At 35.1% G+C, this 19,591-nt stretch overlaps 1 protein-coding gene across 1 annotated transcript in view; it reads left to right on the top strand.

Annotated features, from left to right (window-relative positions):
* Nucleotides 1-19,591, top strand: part of GBE1 (1,4-alpha-glucan branching enzyme 1) — a 509,345-nt gene that overhangs the window by 116,927 nt on the left and 372,827 nt on the right. The window contains 1 exon segment of the mRNA XM_007934918.2: nucleotides 8,756-8,925. Coding sequence (XP_007933109.2) covers nucleotides 8,756-8,925 — 170 coding nt within the window.

Here is a 19,591-nt window from a genome sequence, read left to right as displayed (position 1 = left end):
TTGGTCTGTAGTTTTCCTTTTGAGTGATGTCTTTGCCTGGTTTTGTATCAAGGTTATGCTTGGTTCACAAAATGAGTTAGGGAGGATTCCATCCTTTTCTTTGTTTTGGAATAGTTTGTGTAGGATTGGTATCATTTCTTCTCTGAATGTTTTGTAGAATTCTCCAGTGAAACCGTCTGTCTGCCCAGTTTTTAATTGCATTATTTGTCTTTTTGTTGTTGAGGTTTTAGAATTTTCTATAAATTCTACAGATAAGTTCCTGTGAGAAATATAATTGCTGAATATTTCTTCCCAGTCTGTAGGTTCTGTTTTGATTCTTTTGGAGAAGTCTATGGAAGCACATAAAAATTTAATTTTCAGGTCTCATTCATCTAGTTTCTCTTCTGCTGTTTGTTCATTTTGAGTTATGCTTGATAGTCTTTTAAGCCATTGATTAGGGTCCCTAAATTTGCCCCTAGTTTTTACTGTAGGAATTTTATAGTTTTTGGTTTCAGTCTTTGATCCATCTGGATTTTGTTTTTGTGTGTAGTATGAGGTGCAGATCTTGTTTCATTTTTCTGCAAATTAATATCCAGTTTTGGTAGCATTTATTAACCAGACATTCTCTTCCCCATTTAATGGATTTTAAGTCCTTTGTCAAAGATTAGCTGATCATAGCTTGATGGATCTATTTCTGGGTTCTCTGTTACATTCCATTGGTCTATGTATCTGTCATTATACCAATACCAGGGAGTTTTGATTACTATGGCTGTATAGTAGATTTTGAGATCCAGCAGTGTGAAACCTCCTTTGTTCTTCTTCAATAGTGCTTTGCTTATCCAAGGTCTGTTTCCTTTCCATATAAAGTTAGTGATTATTTTTTCCATATCCTTAAAAAATGTTGATGGATGTGGATTGGGATTGCATTGAATGCTTAGATTTTTTGGCATTTTCACAAAGTTCAATCTTCCTATCCATGAGCGTGTATGTTCTTCCATTTACGTAGGTCTCTTATGGTTTCTTGAAGTGGTTTTGTATAGTTTTCTTTGTAGAGGTCTTTTGTGTCCCTGGTAAGATTTATTCCCAAGTATTTTATATTTTTAGTGGCAATTGTAAATGACATTGATTTCCTTATTTCTTTTCAACAATCTCTTTGCTGGTATAGAAGAATGCAACTGACTTTTGGATGTTGATCTTGTATCCTGCCATGATGCTAAATCTCTCAGTTGGATGCAGTAGATTTTTGCCTGAGTCTCTTGGGTTTTCTAGGTATAGGATTGTATCCTCAGCAAATAAGGATAGTTTGACTTATTCCTTACCAATTTGGATTCCTTTGATTTCCCTTTCTTGCCTTATGGCTCTGGGTAGGACTTCCAGTACTATTTTGAATAGAAGTGGTGATATAGGGCATCCTTGTCTGGTTCCTGTTTGCAAGGGTAATGGTTTCAGTCTCTCTCCATTGAGAATAATATTGGCTGTTGGTTTTGCATATATGCCCTTTATTATGTTGAGAAATGTCCCTTCTACTCCTCTTTACTGAGAGTTGTGATCAGGAATGCAATGTAGATTTTATCAAATGCCTTTTCTGCATCAATTGATATGATCATGTGATTCTTTTGTTTATATGGTGGATGACATTATTTGTTTTTCCAATGTTGAACCATCCTTGCATACCTGATATAAACCCCACTTGCTCATAATGAATGATTTTCTTGATATGTTGACTAGGATTTTGTTGATTTTTTTGCATCAATCTTCATGAGAGATAGTGGCCTGTAGTTTTCCTTTTGAGTGATATCTTTACCTGGTTTTGTTATCAAGGTTATGGTTGCTTCATAAAATGTATTAGGAAGGATTCCATCGTTTTCTCTGTTTTGGAATAGTTTGAGTAGGATTGAAGTTAGTTCTTCGCTGAACATTTGGTAAAATTCTCCATTGAAATTGTCTGGGCCAGGACCTGTTTTTTGTTGGTAATTTTTTTTTTTTTTCTTTTTTACCTGTTCAATTTCTTCTTTTGTTATGTATCTGTTCAACTTTTCTACATCAGTCTGTGTTGGTTTAGGTAAGTGGTGTGTTTCTAGAAATCTGCCCATTTCTTACAGGTTTTCAAATTTGTTAGAGTACAGTTCTTCATCCTACAGTTTTAATCCTGATATTATCCTTTTTACTTCAGTTGGTTCTGTTGTAATGTTACCCGTTTCATTTCTTATTCATGGTATTTATATTCTCTCCCTCTTTTCCTTTGTTAAATTTGCCAGTGGTTTGTCATTTTTTTAATCTTTTCAAAAAACCAACTTCTAGTCTTGTTGATTTTTTCTATTGTGTTTCTATTTTCTGTTTCATTGATTTCTGCTTGGATCTTTATTAATTTCCATTCTTCTAGTGACTGTAGGCTTTTCTTGCTGTTCTTTTTCTAATTGCTGGAGATGTTGGTTTAAAGTGTTGAATATGGCTCTTCCGTCTTCTTTGATGTGTGCATTTATTGCTGTAAATTGGCCTCTGATTACAGCTTTTCCTGTGTCCCAAAGATTTTGGTATGTTGTATTTTCATTCTCATTTGTTTCAAGGAATTTTGTAATTTCATTTTTTTCTCTTAACCCAGTCTTTCTTAAGGAGGGGGTTGTTCAGTTTCCATGTGTTTGCTTTTTTTCCAGTGCTCTTCATATTGTTGATTTGTAATTTGAGAGCATTGTGATATGAGAATTTCAATGTTTTTAAATTTATTAAGGCTTGCTTTATGGCCTAACATATGGTCTACCATAGAGAATCTTACATGTGCACTGGAAAAGAAGGTATATTTTGCTTTTGTTGGGTGAAGTGCTCTGTAGATATTTATTAGGTCAAATTGGTGGATTTATTGTTCAATTATTCTGCATCTTTGTTGAGTTTATTTTGAGTTGTTCTGTCTTTCATTGAAAGTGGTGTATTAAATCTCCTACTATGTCTGTGGAATCATCTATTTCCCTTTTCAACTCTTTTAAAGTTTAATTTATATATTTTGGGGCTCTTTCATTGGGTCCATAGATATTTATTATGGCTATGTCTTCTTGTTCATTTGATCCTTTAATCATTATATAATGTCCTTCCTTGTCTCGTATGGTGGTTTTTGTCTTAAAGTCAATTTGATCAGAAATTAATATTGCCACTCCTGTTCTTCTATGGTTGCCATTTGCTGGATATATCTTTTTCCAAGCTTTGATTTTTAGTCTGTTTTTGTCTTTGTCTCTAAGGTGTGTCTCTTGTAGACAGCGTATTGGTGAGTCATGTTTTCTTATTCGTTCTGCAACTCTCCATCCATCTCTTGAGTGGTGCATTTAATCCATTAACATTCAGTGTAATTATTGACAAGTATGAATTCGTTGCTCTCATTTTGTTAATTTTTTTTTTTTATGGCATTCCTGATTTCTTTGTTCCATATAATTTTCTGTGCTGAACTCAGTATGTTTATGAATCAGGTTAACATTTACTTTGTTGCTATTGTTTTAGTAATTGATAAATATTTGTGCTTGTCTATTTTTTATTTTGATGTGAAGGTTTATTAATTTTTTTTGAGGTTATCCTGTAATTTATAATTTTCTTACCAAGTTTAGAACAGTCCATTGCATCTTGCAACTCTCTTGACTTCCTCACCATTTAGAAGTTCTGTGACTACACTTTTTTTCCCTTCTTTTTGGTTTGTAGTTGTCCTCATTTGCCAATTGATGTCACTAGTAGCCAATTTACAATCTGTTTGCTTATTTTAATTTGGATACATCCATAGCTGTGTTGGTTTCTGGGTTATGTCATCTTGTGTATTAATGATCGCTTGTTGTTTGCTATTATATTGGTTCTGTGTTCAAAGAATTCCCTTTAGTATCTCTTGTAAGGCTTTTAAAAAAAATTCCTTAATTTCTGCTTATCTGGAAATCTCTTAATTTCACCACCATAGTTGAAGGACAGTTTTGCTCAGTATATAATTCTTGGTTGGAAATTTTTCTCTTTCAGGGTTTTATATATACCATCCCATTGCCTTCTTGCTTATATGGTTTTTGCTAAGAAATCAGAGCTTATTCTTATTGGTTGTCCTTTGTAAGTAACTTTTCGTTTTTCCTGTGCCACTCTCAGGATTCTGTCTTTGTCTTTGGTTTTGATGAGTTTGATGATGCTATGTCTTGGTGATTTTCTTTTGGAGTCTGTCCTGTTTGAGGCTAATTGGACTTCCTGAATGGATATATTCTCATCTTTCATCATATCAAGGAACTTTTCTTACAACAAAGCTTGGGCAATTTTCTCAGTGTTTTTCTTTTTTCTCTTCTTGTTCTGGAATTCCAATTAAACATAAGTTATTCCTTTTGATGGTATTCCACATGTTAATATATCTTTGTTAATTGGTTTCCCTTTTCTTTGTTGAAGAGGGTCTGTGCAGTCTGTCTGCCTATTCCACCATCTTACCGGAACTCTCTGATGATCTTCTTAAGGGAAGAGTCTTGTTTCACTTAACTTTGAATTGTTAGCACACAATAAATATTTTTATCCTGAAGTAAATAGGTTGCATATTTTGTTAAATTTGCTTACCCTTGATTGAGAAAATAAGATAGTCACTTTTTAAAGTTCAAATACTTAAGCCACATTTGATAACCTTAATCTATACAACAACTGTTTGTTTGTGTTATTTTTTTCTTAAGAAAGAAGAGTTCTAGAGTCTATTTTGAGGCTTCTTTGAGAGCATTTTTTTTTCCTAAAAAAAAAAAAAACAAAACTATTTTATACCATAATTCCTTTAACTTTATGTCCCTACTTTTTAGCTATCAAATATTCCTTGTGAACTTCCAGTTCTGTGCCTTTTCTTGCCTTTAATTGAAGTCTCCTGTAAGAAACAGGTGGCAAAATAAAATTTTGAAGATTTAGCTAACCAGGAACGTATTTCCCCCATGTATTTTTGTTTTTTTTCAGTTTCAGTCACACTCAGAAGTGCTTGAGAATGATTCTATATCTTTGACATTTTCAGACATAGGATGAGCTATCTCCCCTGACATATCTCCTTTATTCACAATCCTGTCTGAAATTACAACTGCATTACTGATCTAACTACATTACTGATTGTATCTTCCAGGAGAGAAAAGATTTCAGCCTGATCTGTTTTATTTCCACACCTGTCTCCTGTTGCTTCCTTATAGATACTTATTTTTTTCTGATCAGTCCAATCTACTTAATTGCATTCGATTTTTTTTTTTGTATTTCTGTAATCTATACATCCAAATCAATATGAAATACCAGTATGTTTTATGTGTTACTATGCTTATATTTGTAATTTTTTATAGCAGGATAAAATGGCAATATTTCTTGAGGAAAATAATTTTAACATTTGCTAATGATACCATATACATTAAAATCTAGTGATACAGGTAAAATAAAATTGATTAATTAAAATGTTAAATATACTGTTGCCCTTCATGGAGGTAAAAAGAAAAAGTAGTAGCCAACACTTCTTGAGTACTTGCTGGCTGCCATATGTAGTAGCTCCCACTGTGATTTCATTGATTCCTCATAATTATGAGATTCCACCCCCCACACCCCCTATCACAGGAAAAGGGAAGTTAAATGACTTATTCAAGGTCATAGACAAGTATGTATCAGAGTTAGGAATTAAACTTAGACAGTTGATTTCTAGAAACTGAGCTATTATTATAAAATTAATAATAATATAAAAACAGGGATTAACAAATGGGTGTAGAAATCAAATCTGATAATATTTATAATGGTAATTAGCATCTGGAAAAAGTGTTAGTTACTGTAATAACTTCATCCTATGTTCTTGATTATTAAAAGTTTGACCTAGTTTTTAGATATTCTGTAAATTCATTGCAAAGTATTAAGGGAGATGACTGTAGTAGGAGAGGACACAGGCATGATGAGTTTGCTGTGTCCTCAGGCAATTTCCTTTCTGAGCCACAGTGATTTCAAAGTGGAATGTGTATTTCTGTATCACAAGCTCTGTAGGGCTGACCTTGAGGGAAGTCAAGATATTTAGTTATAATCCTGTTTCCATTGAAATTTTAATAAATGGGACATTTGAATACACCTTATGGAACTTCTTAAGGGTGGTTATTTTTTTAAAACCTAAACTTTAAATAAATCTAAAAAATTATCTCTAAGTTATTGTACCTAAGTAGGTCATAAAATTATCACCAAATTTATTTATGTGCCCTAAGTTTATATCTGAAGGGGCCCTAGTAATACAGTGGTTAAGCACTTGGCTACTAACCAAAAGGTCTGTGATTGGAATCCACCGGCTGCTCCATGGGAGAAAGATATGTCAGCCTGCTTCCATAAAGATTGCAGCCTTGGACATCCTATGGGGCAGTTCTGTTCTGTGTTATATAGTTGCTATTAGTTGGAATTCAAGAGGAAAGCAATGTTTTTTTTCTTCCCCCTAGAGTTTATATCTTAAAAAATAATAATAATTGTAATAATTGTCCTTGTCTTATGATGATATATACATATACATATATATACATATATATACCCAAATTTATTTTCTTGATTGTTCCTTACTGTTCATTTCATTGCATGTTATTACTTACACCATTTAATATGGATCTAAGTGTCTGTGTAAGAGTTATAACTGACTGATATCTGTATATTTTAAGTATCTTGAAATATTTGCCAGTGTTTGAGTTAGGTAGAGTTCATAAAGAAATCTGGAGTTCTTTCTGTTTCTGAATAATTACCCAATATGGCAAAACATTGGTAACCAGGGGCTGTAGCTATTAAATAGAGGTTGGTGCTTTTAGATGGGGCTCACCATTGCACTGGAGTTCTTATATTTCAGCAGTGTTTTCAATAAAGGCCAATGTTATTTGCTATTTTCTTATCAGGTTTACACTGTTGTGTTTTTTGAGTGGGAGCCTGACTCCTGTGGGTGGTTCAGTTTATGTCTCCTAGAATAAGGATCCTCAGTAAAACAGGGGTTATGCCATTTCATGAAAAGTAATTTCTTTCCAAAACAAATTAAATTTAACTTGCATCTTTTTATTAAAAAAAACACAAAAAACAAAAAAAACATGGATTGGTTTTTATATATGTTATATACAACATGAAAGGGAGGGATAGTCTACCTACACCCACTCCTTCCATATGCTACTCCAGAGAGCATCTGCCACATGGTTCATTTCTCCAATTTTCCCTGTTTTGCCATTGCTTGTTTCTACCGAGATATGGAGATGTTAATGAAAATAGGTACCATTTTGCTGTTATACTAGTATGGACTCTGGAGGATCTGAGAAAAGGTCAGGAGCAGCCATGTGGTATTCTCCATTGTGCTTGAGAATCTTCTAATTCCTCTGCTGGCCACTAGTCATTTGATATTAAGTTATATCCTTTCCTTGTTTAGTTGCTAAAGGACTAGGGTAGGCAACTATAGCCCACAGATTAAATCTGTCCAGCCACCTGTTTTTGAAATTAAAGTATTGTTGGGACACAGATACCTCCATACATTTACATATTTTCTCTGTCTACTTTCTTGTTGTAGCAGCAGAACACTTGAGTAGTAGTAAAATAGACCAAAGAAATCAAACAACATATTGCACTGGCAAATCTGCTACAAATGAACTCTTTAAAGTATTTAACAGCAAAGTAATCACTTTGAAGACTAAGGTGCACCTGACTTAAGCCATGGTATTTTCAGTAGCCTCATATGCATGTGAGAGCTGCACAATGAATAAGGAAGACCACAGAAAGATTGATGCATTCAAATTGTGGCATTGGTGGACTGCTAAAGAACAAACAGATCTGTTTTGGAGAAAGTGCAGACAAAATGCTCCTTCATCTCCCATACTTTCATCATGTTGTCAGAAAAGACCAATCCCTGGAGAAGGTTATCATGCTTGATAAAGTAGGTAAGAGGGAGACAACTTAGGTAAGATCGATAAAGTAGAGGGTCAACAAAAAGGGGAAGACCCTCAACAAATGGATTGGCGCTGTGACTGCAGCAATGGACTCAAGTGTGGAAACAGCTGTGAGAATGGTGTAGGACTTGGCAGTGTTTTGTTAATTGTACATAGGGTCCCTGTGAGTTGGAACCAACTTGATGGCACCTGACAACAACAACAAGAAAAACCATAAGCCTGAAAGTTTAAAATATTTGCTATCTGCCCTTATAGGAAAATTTTGCCAACTCATAGTGACCCCTCCTTGGCTTTTTGAGGCAGAGTCACTATGGAAGTAGATTGCCCCATCTTCCTTCTGGGGAGTGGCTGGTGGGTTTGAGCGACCAGCCTTCTGGTTAGCAGTCAACTGCGTTAGGCACTATGCCACCAGGACTCCCAATTCTTATTGCAGTGTAGTTTTATTTTGTTAGGGGTTAGAGAGAAGAAATGCTGGGATTTTGCTTCATTACACTGCTTTGATGTGGAAGTTACTATGCTGTTTATTTTTTAAAAAATCATATTATGGCACAATCATCATATTTCTTCTATTACACCAAAATTCTTGGAATTACAAAACATTTTGAGCTGGATTGTTGTTGTTGTTGTTATTTGCTCTCGAGTCGGACCTGATTCATAGCGATCCCTCCTTGAGTTTCCGAGGTGGTATCACTATGAAGTAGATTGCCCAACCTTTAGTTTATTTGAGATAGAATTTCTTATCCTACTAGGTTACATCTAAAAACAAATAACATTATTCACATTATTCCTCCTTAATGTCTTTTTTTCTTCTCAATACGAGTAAAGTAGCAATTTAATTACTTGAAGACTGTTTATTTTTCTAATTTTCTTTCTTTCTCATTTTTTCAAAGGTATAAACATTTTTGCATGACTTTGAACAACATTACAGAACATGAAGGTGGTATTGATAAGTTTTCCAAAGGCTATGAATCATTTGGCGTCCATAGATGTCCTGATGGTGGTTTATACTGCAAAGAATGGGCCCCTGGAGCAGAAGGAGTTTTTCTTACTGGAGATTTCAGTAAGTGTTTTTAAAGTATCAACATGAGTTGTAACATTTTATTTATCTATTTAAAATATAAGCATGTTATATTTCATTTATTTTTTAATATATTCAACTACATGGAGATCAATACTTACAAATAAATATCAGATTTATCCAAATGAGACAGAAAATATTAAGACTTTACCTACATATGGTACAGATGTTCCTGCTATAACGTGATACATATGTTCTTGAAAAACTTTATGCTTTGCAAAATTATGTACAAAATATAACCAGGTTATTTGTTAAAAATATTATTAGAATAGCCTATTCTAAACTTATCCAATTTTTGTTTGTTTTTTATCAAGCTCTGCAAAAATAATGGCAATCTTAGTAAAAATATTGGCATACTTAAATCTATACTTGCATTTCTATTGGCTTGCTGACTTCATATTTTCTGCATCTCTGTAGTCATAATCTCTTTTTTTAAGTCTTTGATAAAATTAGAAATCAAATCCAGAGGGTATCCTTCTTTATTCTATTTATTTTTCTTTTGTTTTTTTAAAATTTTCTTTTGAAACCACAGTAGGAAATATTTTCTCAGCCTTTCCATGGTATAATATTTAAAAATTGATTTTACCATCAAAAGGCTACATGTTATTTAATTCATTTATATGACATTCTGGAAAAGGCAAAACTATATAAATAGAAAATAGATTAGTGTTGCCAGGGTAAGGGGATAGAAGGAACACGAGGATCATGAAGTTTTTGGAGCATGAAAACGTTTTCTATCTTGATTATGGTGTTCATTATATCATTGTATTCATTTGCATACGTTATTCAATGCTGTAGAGATATTGTTGTTGTTGTTGTTATGTGCCATCAAGTCTGACCCGACTCATAGTGACCCCTCCTTGGGTTTCCAAGGCAGTATCACTACAGAAGTAGATTGCCCCATCTTCCTTCTGAGGAGTGGCTGGTAGGTTTGAACCGCCAGCCTTCTGGTTAGCAGTCAAGTGCCTTAGGCACTATGCTACCAGAGCTCCCATAGAGATATTAATTATTAAGATTAAAACACACACACACAAGGACAAAAAACAGAAACGAAAAAAGCTCTTCATGGCAAAGGTCTATTTTATTTAAAAGAAAAGAAATTACTGTTGCTTTCAAAAGGCAGTTAAATCTTGCAAAACGAAAATAATTTAGTCTTTGTTTTGCTCAAACTGAGTCCTATCTGCATTTGCCATCCACCTTTTAAAAACTACTTGGAAAGCAACTTCACTATAAACCCATTACCTATATTTTTCTTCATTTGAAAGAAAATGAAACAATCCTTTCTTTGCCTTTCAGTCATCTTTTAAAAACTAGCATTTTAAGCAGCTAGCAGCTGCTGCAGCAGCCTAGAAGAACAGTGGATATATAATGACATTCATCAGGACTGGAATGTTACCACCCCAAAGAGTATTTCTGTGCAAGGCAGAAACTACTTTAAAGGTTTAAGATGAATTTCTAAAACTTTGAATCATCTTCAATAAGGCAAAGACTCATTCTTTAGAAAATTAAATGTGATTTAAAATATACGTGGAGTTTTGAAACTAAATCATGTTTATTGCAAGTTGCTAAACAATTGAAGAGCACTCACTGCTTTCCAGTAGCTAGATGATAATAAGTAGAGAGAAAGGCAGTAAACTACACATGTCAATATAAAATAATTGGGCTCCTATTCACTATAACTGAAAACATTTCATTTCAAATTACTAAGTGTGGGAGCTAGACACTTTCCAAATAACACCGATGGACAAAATGAAAAAGTGAAGAAAAAACTCTGATTTCTAAGCTGATAGGAACCACAGATATTCTTGCTGGGGAGATTTTTACTCGTTTATGGCCTAAATTTGTCTATAATTTTTTTTTTTTTCTCCAGCTATGTAGTTGCCAAGATGTTTACAAAATCACAAAAGCTTTTACATTTCTTAATCCTACATGCTCGGAGACAGTGCTACCCAAAGTGTGTTCTGTGAGTCAACGTGGCTCTGTGTACTGTATTCAGTTCATGATATATTATCAGAAATTGGGAGTGAGCATTTAGAAACTTCAGTAGCAATTTGAGTAGTTTTGTTTCTGTTGAATCTAACGATGTTATTATAAAATTAGGGCTTGAATCTTTTTTTTTTTTCTTTCTAATTTTCTAATTTATATTATATTTTACATAAGTCTTGGTCTGTAGGAATCCTTGGGTGGTCCAAATGGTTAAGACCTTGGCTACCAACAGAAAGGTCGATGATTTGAATCTACCCAGAGGGCACCTTGGTAAAACAGCTTTTCAATATTTTCCAAAAAATCAGCCATTGAACCCTATGGAGCACAGTTCTACTCTGTCATACGTGGGGTCACCATGAGTTGGAATCAACTTGATAGCAGATGGTTTGGTTGTGGTTGGTTTGTAATAGATTGGAATAATAATAATATAAAAGGGAACTCATAGATAGTAATGCATAGATGGTTTGAGAAACACTCATCGGAAAATTAATAATCATTATTTATTAGTTTGGAAGTCTTATATGTTGTTGGGGCCGACTTGACGACACATAACAACAACAACAACATATGTTTGGAAAGTATAGTTTTCATGTCAGTCTCCTTTCCATTCTCCTCTTTCAGCAAATCTCTGGTGACTGTAGGAGATCTGGTGACAAAATGCCTAAGGCTTTTGACTGCTAACCAGAAGGCTGGTGGTTCAAACCCACCAGCCACTCCTCAGAAGGTATACTGGGCATCTACTTCCGTAGAGATACTGGAGAGTTTGGTGTCAGGATTGATGAAAGGGCTGGAGGGAGGCAGCACATCTGGCCTCGCAGGAATAGGCGTTGGGCTATTGATGGTGATTCTGTCTTCCTTTTGTGGGGTTAGAGGAGGTCAGAAGATGTGGCCTCCTTGCCCCCTTGGCACTACCCCTGTAGCAAATGATGTATTTTTATAATATAAAGAATAAACTATTTATATTTTTAAATAAGGCACACCTCATTTTATTGAGCATTGTCTTAATGCGTCTCACAGATACTTTTTTTTTTCCCCCAAATTGAAGGTTTATGGTAATCCTACATTGAGTAAGTCTATCAGCACTGTTTTTCCGATAGTATGTGCTCACTTTGTGTCTCTCTATCGTGTTTTGTTAATTCTCACAATATTTAAAACTTTTTCATAACTCTCTTGTACAGTTAGGAGACTATAGTATATTGTAAACATAACTTTTATATGCTCTGGGAAGCCAAAAAAATTGTGTGACTCGCTTTATTGTGATATCCATTTTGTTGCAGTGCTCTCAACTGAACTCATAATATCTCTAAAATTTGCCTGTATATTATATATCTTATAGTCTTTGTGTGTGGTGTGTACGTAGTGGGGAGGAGGTATACTTGGTAAGGTAGGGCAGTGTTATAGTCATAGACAATTGAGAAGGTTTATTTGGAATTTCTACTGACATCTGGATTCAAATCAGTTTCCTGGTACAAGACATTTTCAATTTCTTATAGGTCCTGTGTAAATACTTTTTTTTTTTTTTTCTTAATGTGGCTTCCCTTCTGTTTGGTTTATTGATCACTGTGGTGTGTCTATAAATCAAGTTTTTTGGGGTAGGTTGAGGTCTTTTTGATACTGATTATTTTGACAAATAGATAGGACATAGCAAGACACAAATAGAGGACTGTAGGGTGGTCAGTACTGATGGTGAGCAGTGGCCTCTTTCATGCATGTGAATCTAAAATAAGTAATCAGTAAATATGTGTTTTGTAAACTTATGTTAGCACTTCCTGTGACTTTCCAGTTTGGTGTTGATGATTTAAGTCCTCTTATCTGTTTTATTTGATCGAATGTTCCTTTTCAATGAAGTTGACACACAGTACAGCTTTAATTAAGTAATCTCAAGTTATTAGACCTACTGAACTTACTTATGCTTGTTAGGCTTATAGTAAATGATAATGACTGATCCTTACAGGATACTGAACATTAGTAATTGTTATTGTTGTTAGTTGTCAATGAGTTAATTCCAACTCATGGTGACCTCCTGTGTGCAGAGTAGAACTGCTCTATAGGGTATTCAAGGCTGTGACATTTCAGAAACCGATTGTCAGGCCTGTCTTCAGGGGCATCACTGGGTGTGTTTGGACTACCATCTTTTTGGCTGGTAATTGAATGCTTAACCATTTATGCCATCTAGGGATTCCTGGTAGTCGATTGATTACTCACTACTATGCTTACCCGAGTATGCTTCTCCTAGTTGCATTGTGTCCTTACAGGGAGCTAGATTCCCCTCCACTTCCTACCCCCAATCCTGTGTATGCCAATTATTCTCATTATAATTCTGTAATAAATTCAATATTATAAAAAGTGATGAGCTATTAATGTGACAGGAAAAATACGTAATTGAGGATTGGAGAACTCAATAAGGCTAGTTGGAAAAAATAATTGAGAAGAGAAACTGCAGAACATGACAAATCTAGTAGAGTTTTACATGGAGATTATTTTACATGCACTTTTAAGCTTTTATTACATTTTAATCCAAAGGAAATTAGAAATTTTAAATGTAACATTGTGGATGTGGTTCATGGAAGAAAGGCGATACAGAATTCTAATCAGAGGACCCTAACTCACTACCCACCAGCCACTCCCTGGAAGGAAGATGGGACAATCTACTTCCATAGCGATACTGCCTCGGAAACCCAAGGAGGGGTTGCTATGAGTCGGGTCCGACTGGACGGCACATAACAACAACAACAATAACTCACAAAAATGATTTTTGTCTTATATCAGAAGATGGGTGATTGTGTATTGGTATTGTATTGTAAGTTAAAATAAGATGTTTACTGTTTGTATATTTATTTTCTATCATTCCCTGGTTTAACCAATATTTTCAATTTATTTATCAATTTGTGGCCCCTGTTGTGCTGACTCAGAGAGCTTTATTATAATGCCAAATGGGATTATTTTTATAGAGAAGTACCTGTACCTCCTGGAATTTTAGGAGATTGCTGCTAGAAGGTAGATTTTGATCTGTGTGACATAAATAATAATTTTCTAGCCTCATATTGCTTTCTTATAAATGTCTTGTTAAAAATTTATGCTGTTTGAATAATACAACATTTTTTATTAGGTTTCAGTTGTAGGTCTTCACTAGTAGTTAATGTCTGCAGAATTATTTTGTTTACAGTTATTCTTCAGCAGTTGTCTCTTGAAATGTTGATAATTTTATTCATTAAAGTGACTTTATTAAGCTTACTATTTACTTACACAAAGAAGGTACATTATTCATATTATTCTCTTATCAAGTTAAATATTTTCTTAGATAACTGTTGTTCTCTTTTATAACAGTCATCTCTAGCCCCAAGCGTGAATGATTACAACATATATCAACTTTTTCTGTACTTTGATCGCAACTCAAGTATTCATTTTAAGTTCAAATTTCATTATTCTAAAAAGCTGTCACTTATGATAGACGTTTAAGGCAAGTCCAATTTGTTTATTTTTCTCTTTTTTTTCTGACATATCTGAATATCATTTTGCATTATGGAGAGGATTATAAAAATGTAGCAAATCCCTTAAGAGTACACAGCACTGTTTTGCCTATGCAGACAGGTATCTCAAGCAGGGCAATTGGAATTCACTGGAGTCTGGAAGGTGTGCCTAATTTATTGTCAAGCTTTGATTCTCCAGCTCTTTCCTGATCTTAGATCCTTTTCTTCTTTATTCTATTACAGTTTCAATTCTTTTTCCTATTAGACAAGATTGGAGATTCTTTTAAGCTTGAATAAATCTTGAAAAAAAAGAAAAGAAAATTTTCTTCTTTGTAGCTTGACAGTTCCTCATGTTAAACTGTGAAAGAATTAATTTTAACTTTGACTGTTAGGGACCCACCTCTTAAGATAGCTTCTTGTGTTGGGGGGGGAACAAAAAAGACTTAACCATGTTAGTTGCTTTTTTGTAAGTGGCAGGCGTGACTGAGATGTATTATTTGGAAATTGTTGTTGTTGTTATGTGCCGTCGAGTTGGCCCCGACTCATAGCGACCCCTCCTTGGGTTTCCGAGGCAGTGTCACTATGGAAGTAGGATTGCCCAACCTTCCTTCCGAGGAGTGGCTGGTGGGTTTGAACCTCCAGCCTTCTGGTTAGCAGTCAAGTGCCTTAGGCACTATGCTACCAGAGCTCCCATTTGGAAATTAGAAATCTGTAAATATTAACACATTTTTTCAGGAAGCATAAATGACCTTTAATAGTGATGTTAAACCCACTGCCATCAAGTCAATTCTGAATCAAAGCAACCCTATTAGAAGAGAAAAACTGCCAGAAAGGGTTTCTCAGGCTTTAAATCTTTATATGGAAGCAGACTGCCTCATTTTTCTCCTGCAGAACAGCTGGTGCGTTTGAACTACCAATCTTTTTGGTCAGCACCCTAATGCTTTGGCCAGTTTAACCACTGTACCATTGGAGCTCCTTTTATAGTGATGCTACTGTGCATGAATTCACTGTTCAGTAACCATGGAGATGTGAGTTTTGACCAGAACTTTGAATGCTTATTATATACTCTACCTTTTTTCCTATTTGTTTCTATTTTTTTTTTATGTTAGCATTTTTAATTTAACATAATTTACATAACTAAGAATCAGAATTTTAAAGTATACACTTCAATAAGTTTTAGAATATTCACTGTATTGTATACCATCACTGCTATCTACTTTGAGAACATTTCCATTAACCTCAAAAGAAACCATGTATGTATTAGCAATTAGCCCCAATTCCTTTTTCCTGCCCCTGTCCCCTGGCAACCATTAATCTAGTTCCTGTTTTTGTGGACTGGTATATTCTGGATGTTTTACATAAAAAGAATCATACAATATGTAGTCTTTTGTGTATGGCTTCTTTCACTGAGCACAGTATGGTCAAGGTTCATCTATGTGGGAGGATATTACAGTAACTCTTTCTTCTTGGCACTAAATAATATCTCACTGTGGACATGCCACATTTTGTTTATCCATTTCTCAGTTGATAGACTTTAGATTGTTTCCATTTTCTGGCCATTATGTATAATACTGCTATGAATATGTGTGGATATACCTTTATGTGCCAATTTTTTTTTTTTTTTTTTTTTAATTCTCTTGGGTTGATTACTCATGGGGGGCGGCAGGGAACAAAACAAAAAAACACCAGGCTCATTGCCTTCGAGTCTATTTGACTCATAGCAACCTCTTCTTGGGTTTCCGAGGCAGTATCTCTATGGAAGTAGATTGTACAGTCTTTCTTCTGAGGAGGGGCTGGTGGGTTTGAACTGCCAGCCTCCTGGTTAGCAGTCAAATACCTTAGGCACTATGCCACCAGAGCTCCTGATTATTGATATGCTTACCAAAATCAAATATTGTGCAATGCTGGACATTTGTTTATTTGCTTTAAGATCCTTTTGCCCACCCTTCTCTAATCTGTTTTATATCTCATTTCCCAATTTCCCTTGACTTATGCTCCTGTTGAGTTAGGTTAGTGGGAGGCACTGGTAATAGACTGGGGAGTGGAAGTGGGGAGAAGCTAGGGAATTCCCTTTCCAGCAGCTACTGTCTAGAGTGAGACTGTGAGCAGCAGTTTTGTCTTTTAATTCTTGTTGCTTTTCTTTCAGTAAGCTCAATTCCTGCCAGGAAGATCTGCCTTGGTTCTAACTTCTACTGATTGGCCCTGCCTCTGAGCTCCAATAACATTGTTTTTGAGGTAGTTTTCTATTATTGCTAATCCTTGGATGCCTGCTTACTTCATTGTTTTCAATTCAATTTCTGTTTTTTTTCTTAAATTATCTGTATTAAATCTCTCTATTTGAAATAGATGTTTTCCACTCTGGTCTTTCCTCCCTAAAATAGTACATTTCTTTAGAGACTGTAAGTTACAACTTAGAGGGCACCTTTTTACATTGTATTTTAGGTATTCTTAGGCACCTCTGGCATGGTGCAACTCAAAGGCCTTGCTTTTGTTAAAATATTGTCAATCATTTCTTCCAAGAAAGATTGAACAACTTTGTGATTTTTTTATGTTTAAGGTCAAGAGATATGAATTATAACATATCATAGAATAATATACGTATGATTACCAATACATCTCACCTCTGGGCAAGTAATATATATATATTTTTAATCATCAAATGTAATCTTATTTGTAAAGGTACTTACTCAAAGTTGCAGAATCCTCCATAAATGTTCCACTTAGCATCTGGTTTGCTAAACATGCAGTTGTGTGGTTGTATATAGTGATGTTTTTCTTAGTTTATTAATTTCAAAAGAGCTGTCAGTTTTTGAACTTAAAGAGTATGTGAAAGAGCTGGAATTTAAATTCAACATCTTCTCTTTTATCCCTCCCAATTTCATTTACCCTTTAAGAAACAATATTTATTGAACACATTCTATGTAGTAACCATATTAAATTGAAATTTTGATATCATTCCATGTATCTCTGGCCACTGCTGTATAAATTTTTCAGTGAAAAATACTTTATTAAGCGTATTATTTTATAAAGATATTTTGGGAAATAAAGAAATGTAAGAAGATGTTTTTCTCCAGTAATTTCTAAATTTGAAGGAACTTTTAAAATATAATTTAATAATAATTATAAATAATATGTTCTTTTAGTATACAGAGCTCTGGTAGCGTAATGCCTAAGGCACTTCACTGCTAACCAGAAGGCTGGTGGTTCAAACCCACCAGCCACTCCTCAGAAGGAAGGTTGGGCAATCTACTTCTGTAGCGATTCTGCCTCGGAAACCCAAGGAGGGGTTGCTATGAGTTGGATCCGACTTGATGGCACATAACAGCAACAACTTTCAGTATACTGTTTTTTGAGGATGTATTTATTTAATCGATCATTTATTTTAGTGATATTTTATGTGTCGATTTTGAAACCAAAATTGTTGTATCTAAACTTTTGAGGTTTATTCCCAGAGAATCTATAATTGATTTAAAATGATACATGAGATTTTTTTTTTTGTCAAACTGAAGTGATGTAGAAAAAAAATATATCTTAGAATAGCTGTATTTAGATTTTAATGAAACTAGGCAGAAAAGGAGACTAAAGTGAATTTCCTTTTTAGTCTTTTAAATGAAAAAGTGCATCATTTGTCCTATGTATCTTATTCATCATCAGTCACAGCAACACATTCATTCCCATGAGAGAGATAATGGATTCAGAGAGCCGAGAGGAATGAAAGATTGTCATTCAATGCAGATGAGTTTTAGTAATATTCTTATCATGAGAAATTGGGTTGCAAAACCTTAAGATTTGGAATTAAGTTGCCATAGATATATTTAATTAAAAATAGATTGCTTTAACCTTTCTTTATGTTAGAAATAGGTTTAAAATCTTAAATTAACTTTATAGTTAGTTTGTATTTAACTTGTATTCAGAACTTACCTTTAATAGGTATTCTTTATAAGGTTTAGCCCCAAAAAGGTACATTTTAATTGAACTATTACAGTGAACGTATAAGGAAACTTTCTGAAAGAATATTATAACCTAGCATATTGGATTAAAGTGTAGTTTAGTTTTCTCCTCATGGAGAAAGTAACCAAACTTATGAAACCAAACTAGAACAAAAATGAGCAAGCGGCAGTGCAAGAAGGACAAGGAGGCCACATGTTGTGACCTCCTCTAACCCCACAAGAGGAAGACAGAATCACCATCAATAGCCCAAGGCCTATTCTTGCCAGGCCAGGCATGCTGCTTCCCTCCAGCTCTTTCTCCAACCGTTCATCCCAAAGCACCCATCACCTCTCTGCTGGGTTCGATAATTCGCTGCAGTGGCCACACAGAACTCAGATTATGGAGTTTATTAGGGAAGCACCAGGCTACAATTCAAGTTCAGGAAAAGTGCTCAGTCTCTCTCCCAGCCCACCGTCTCTCAGCCAAGTCTCTCACAGTCTCTCCCCCAGCAGTGCATGCCCCTCAGTGTCTTACTCAGCAATGTGTGTGTCTTGCATCTCTTTCCCAGGAGCGTGTGTCTCCTTCAGCAGCAAGTCTTCCTCAACCAGCCGTCAGAGAGAGTTCTGCCTCTAGGAGGCCTCCTTTTAAGCCTGGCAGAGTGGCCAAACTAGCCAATCATAGCATCAGAACTCTAAGCACCTGAGAGAGAGAGTGGGAACCTCCTAGAACATTGTTTTGTGCCATTCCCAACAGAAATACTCCAGATGGACAACTTTAGCAATCAGGAGCTCCTCAGTTGCTCATAGCAAATCCCACCATGGAGTTTACAAAGACTTATGGGTAGAAAAGCCATACTAAGTAATATACTACACTACAGGCCACCCCCTGGCTTTTCTAGCCATTGTCCCTTTTATGCTTCAAAAATTCACATCCCCTTCACCATCACTTTAAGAATAACCACACCCATGAAAGCCTGTAAGCCAGCCACTTTATGCCTTTATCTCCCCCCCATTTTAAATAGCCAATTTCTAATTTGCCCATCTCTATAACATGTGGCTAAAGCACTTGACTGCTAACCAGAAGGCTGGCGGTTCAAACCCACCAGCCACTCCTCGGAAGGAAGGCTGGGCAATCCTACTTCCGTAGTGATGTTGTTGTTGTTGTTGTTATATGCCGTCGAGTCGGCCCCGACTCATAGCGACCCCTCCTTGGGTTTCCGAGGCAGTATCACTACGGAAGTAGGATTGCCCAACCTTCCTTCC

Source organism: Orycteropus afer, unplaced genomic scaffold, assembly GCF_000298275.1.
Source record: "Orycteropus afer afer isolate SDZICR_OR568_19922 unplaced genomic scaffold, OryAfe1.0 scaffold00022, whole genome shotgun sequence".
Classification (NCBI taxonomy): domain Eukaryota; kingdom Metazoa; phylum Chordata; class Mammalia; order Tubulidentata; family Orycteropodidae; genus Orycteropus; species Orycteropus afer.
The sequence above is the reverse complement of the archived record's forward strand: the minus strand, read 5'-3'. Positions and strand labels throughout refer to the sequence as shown.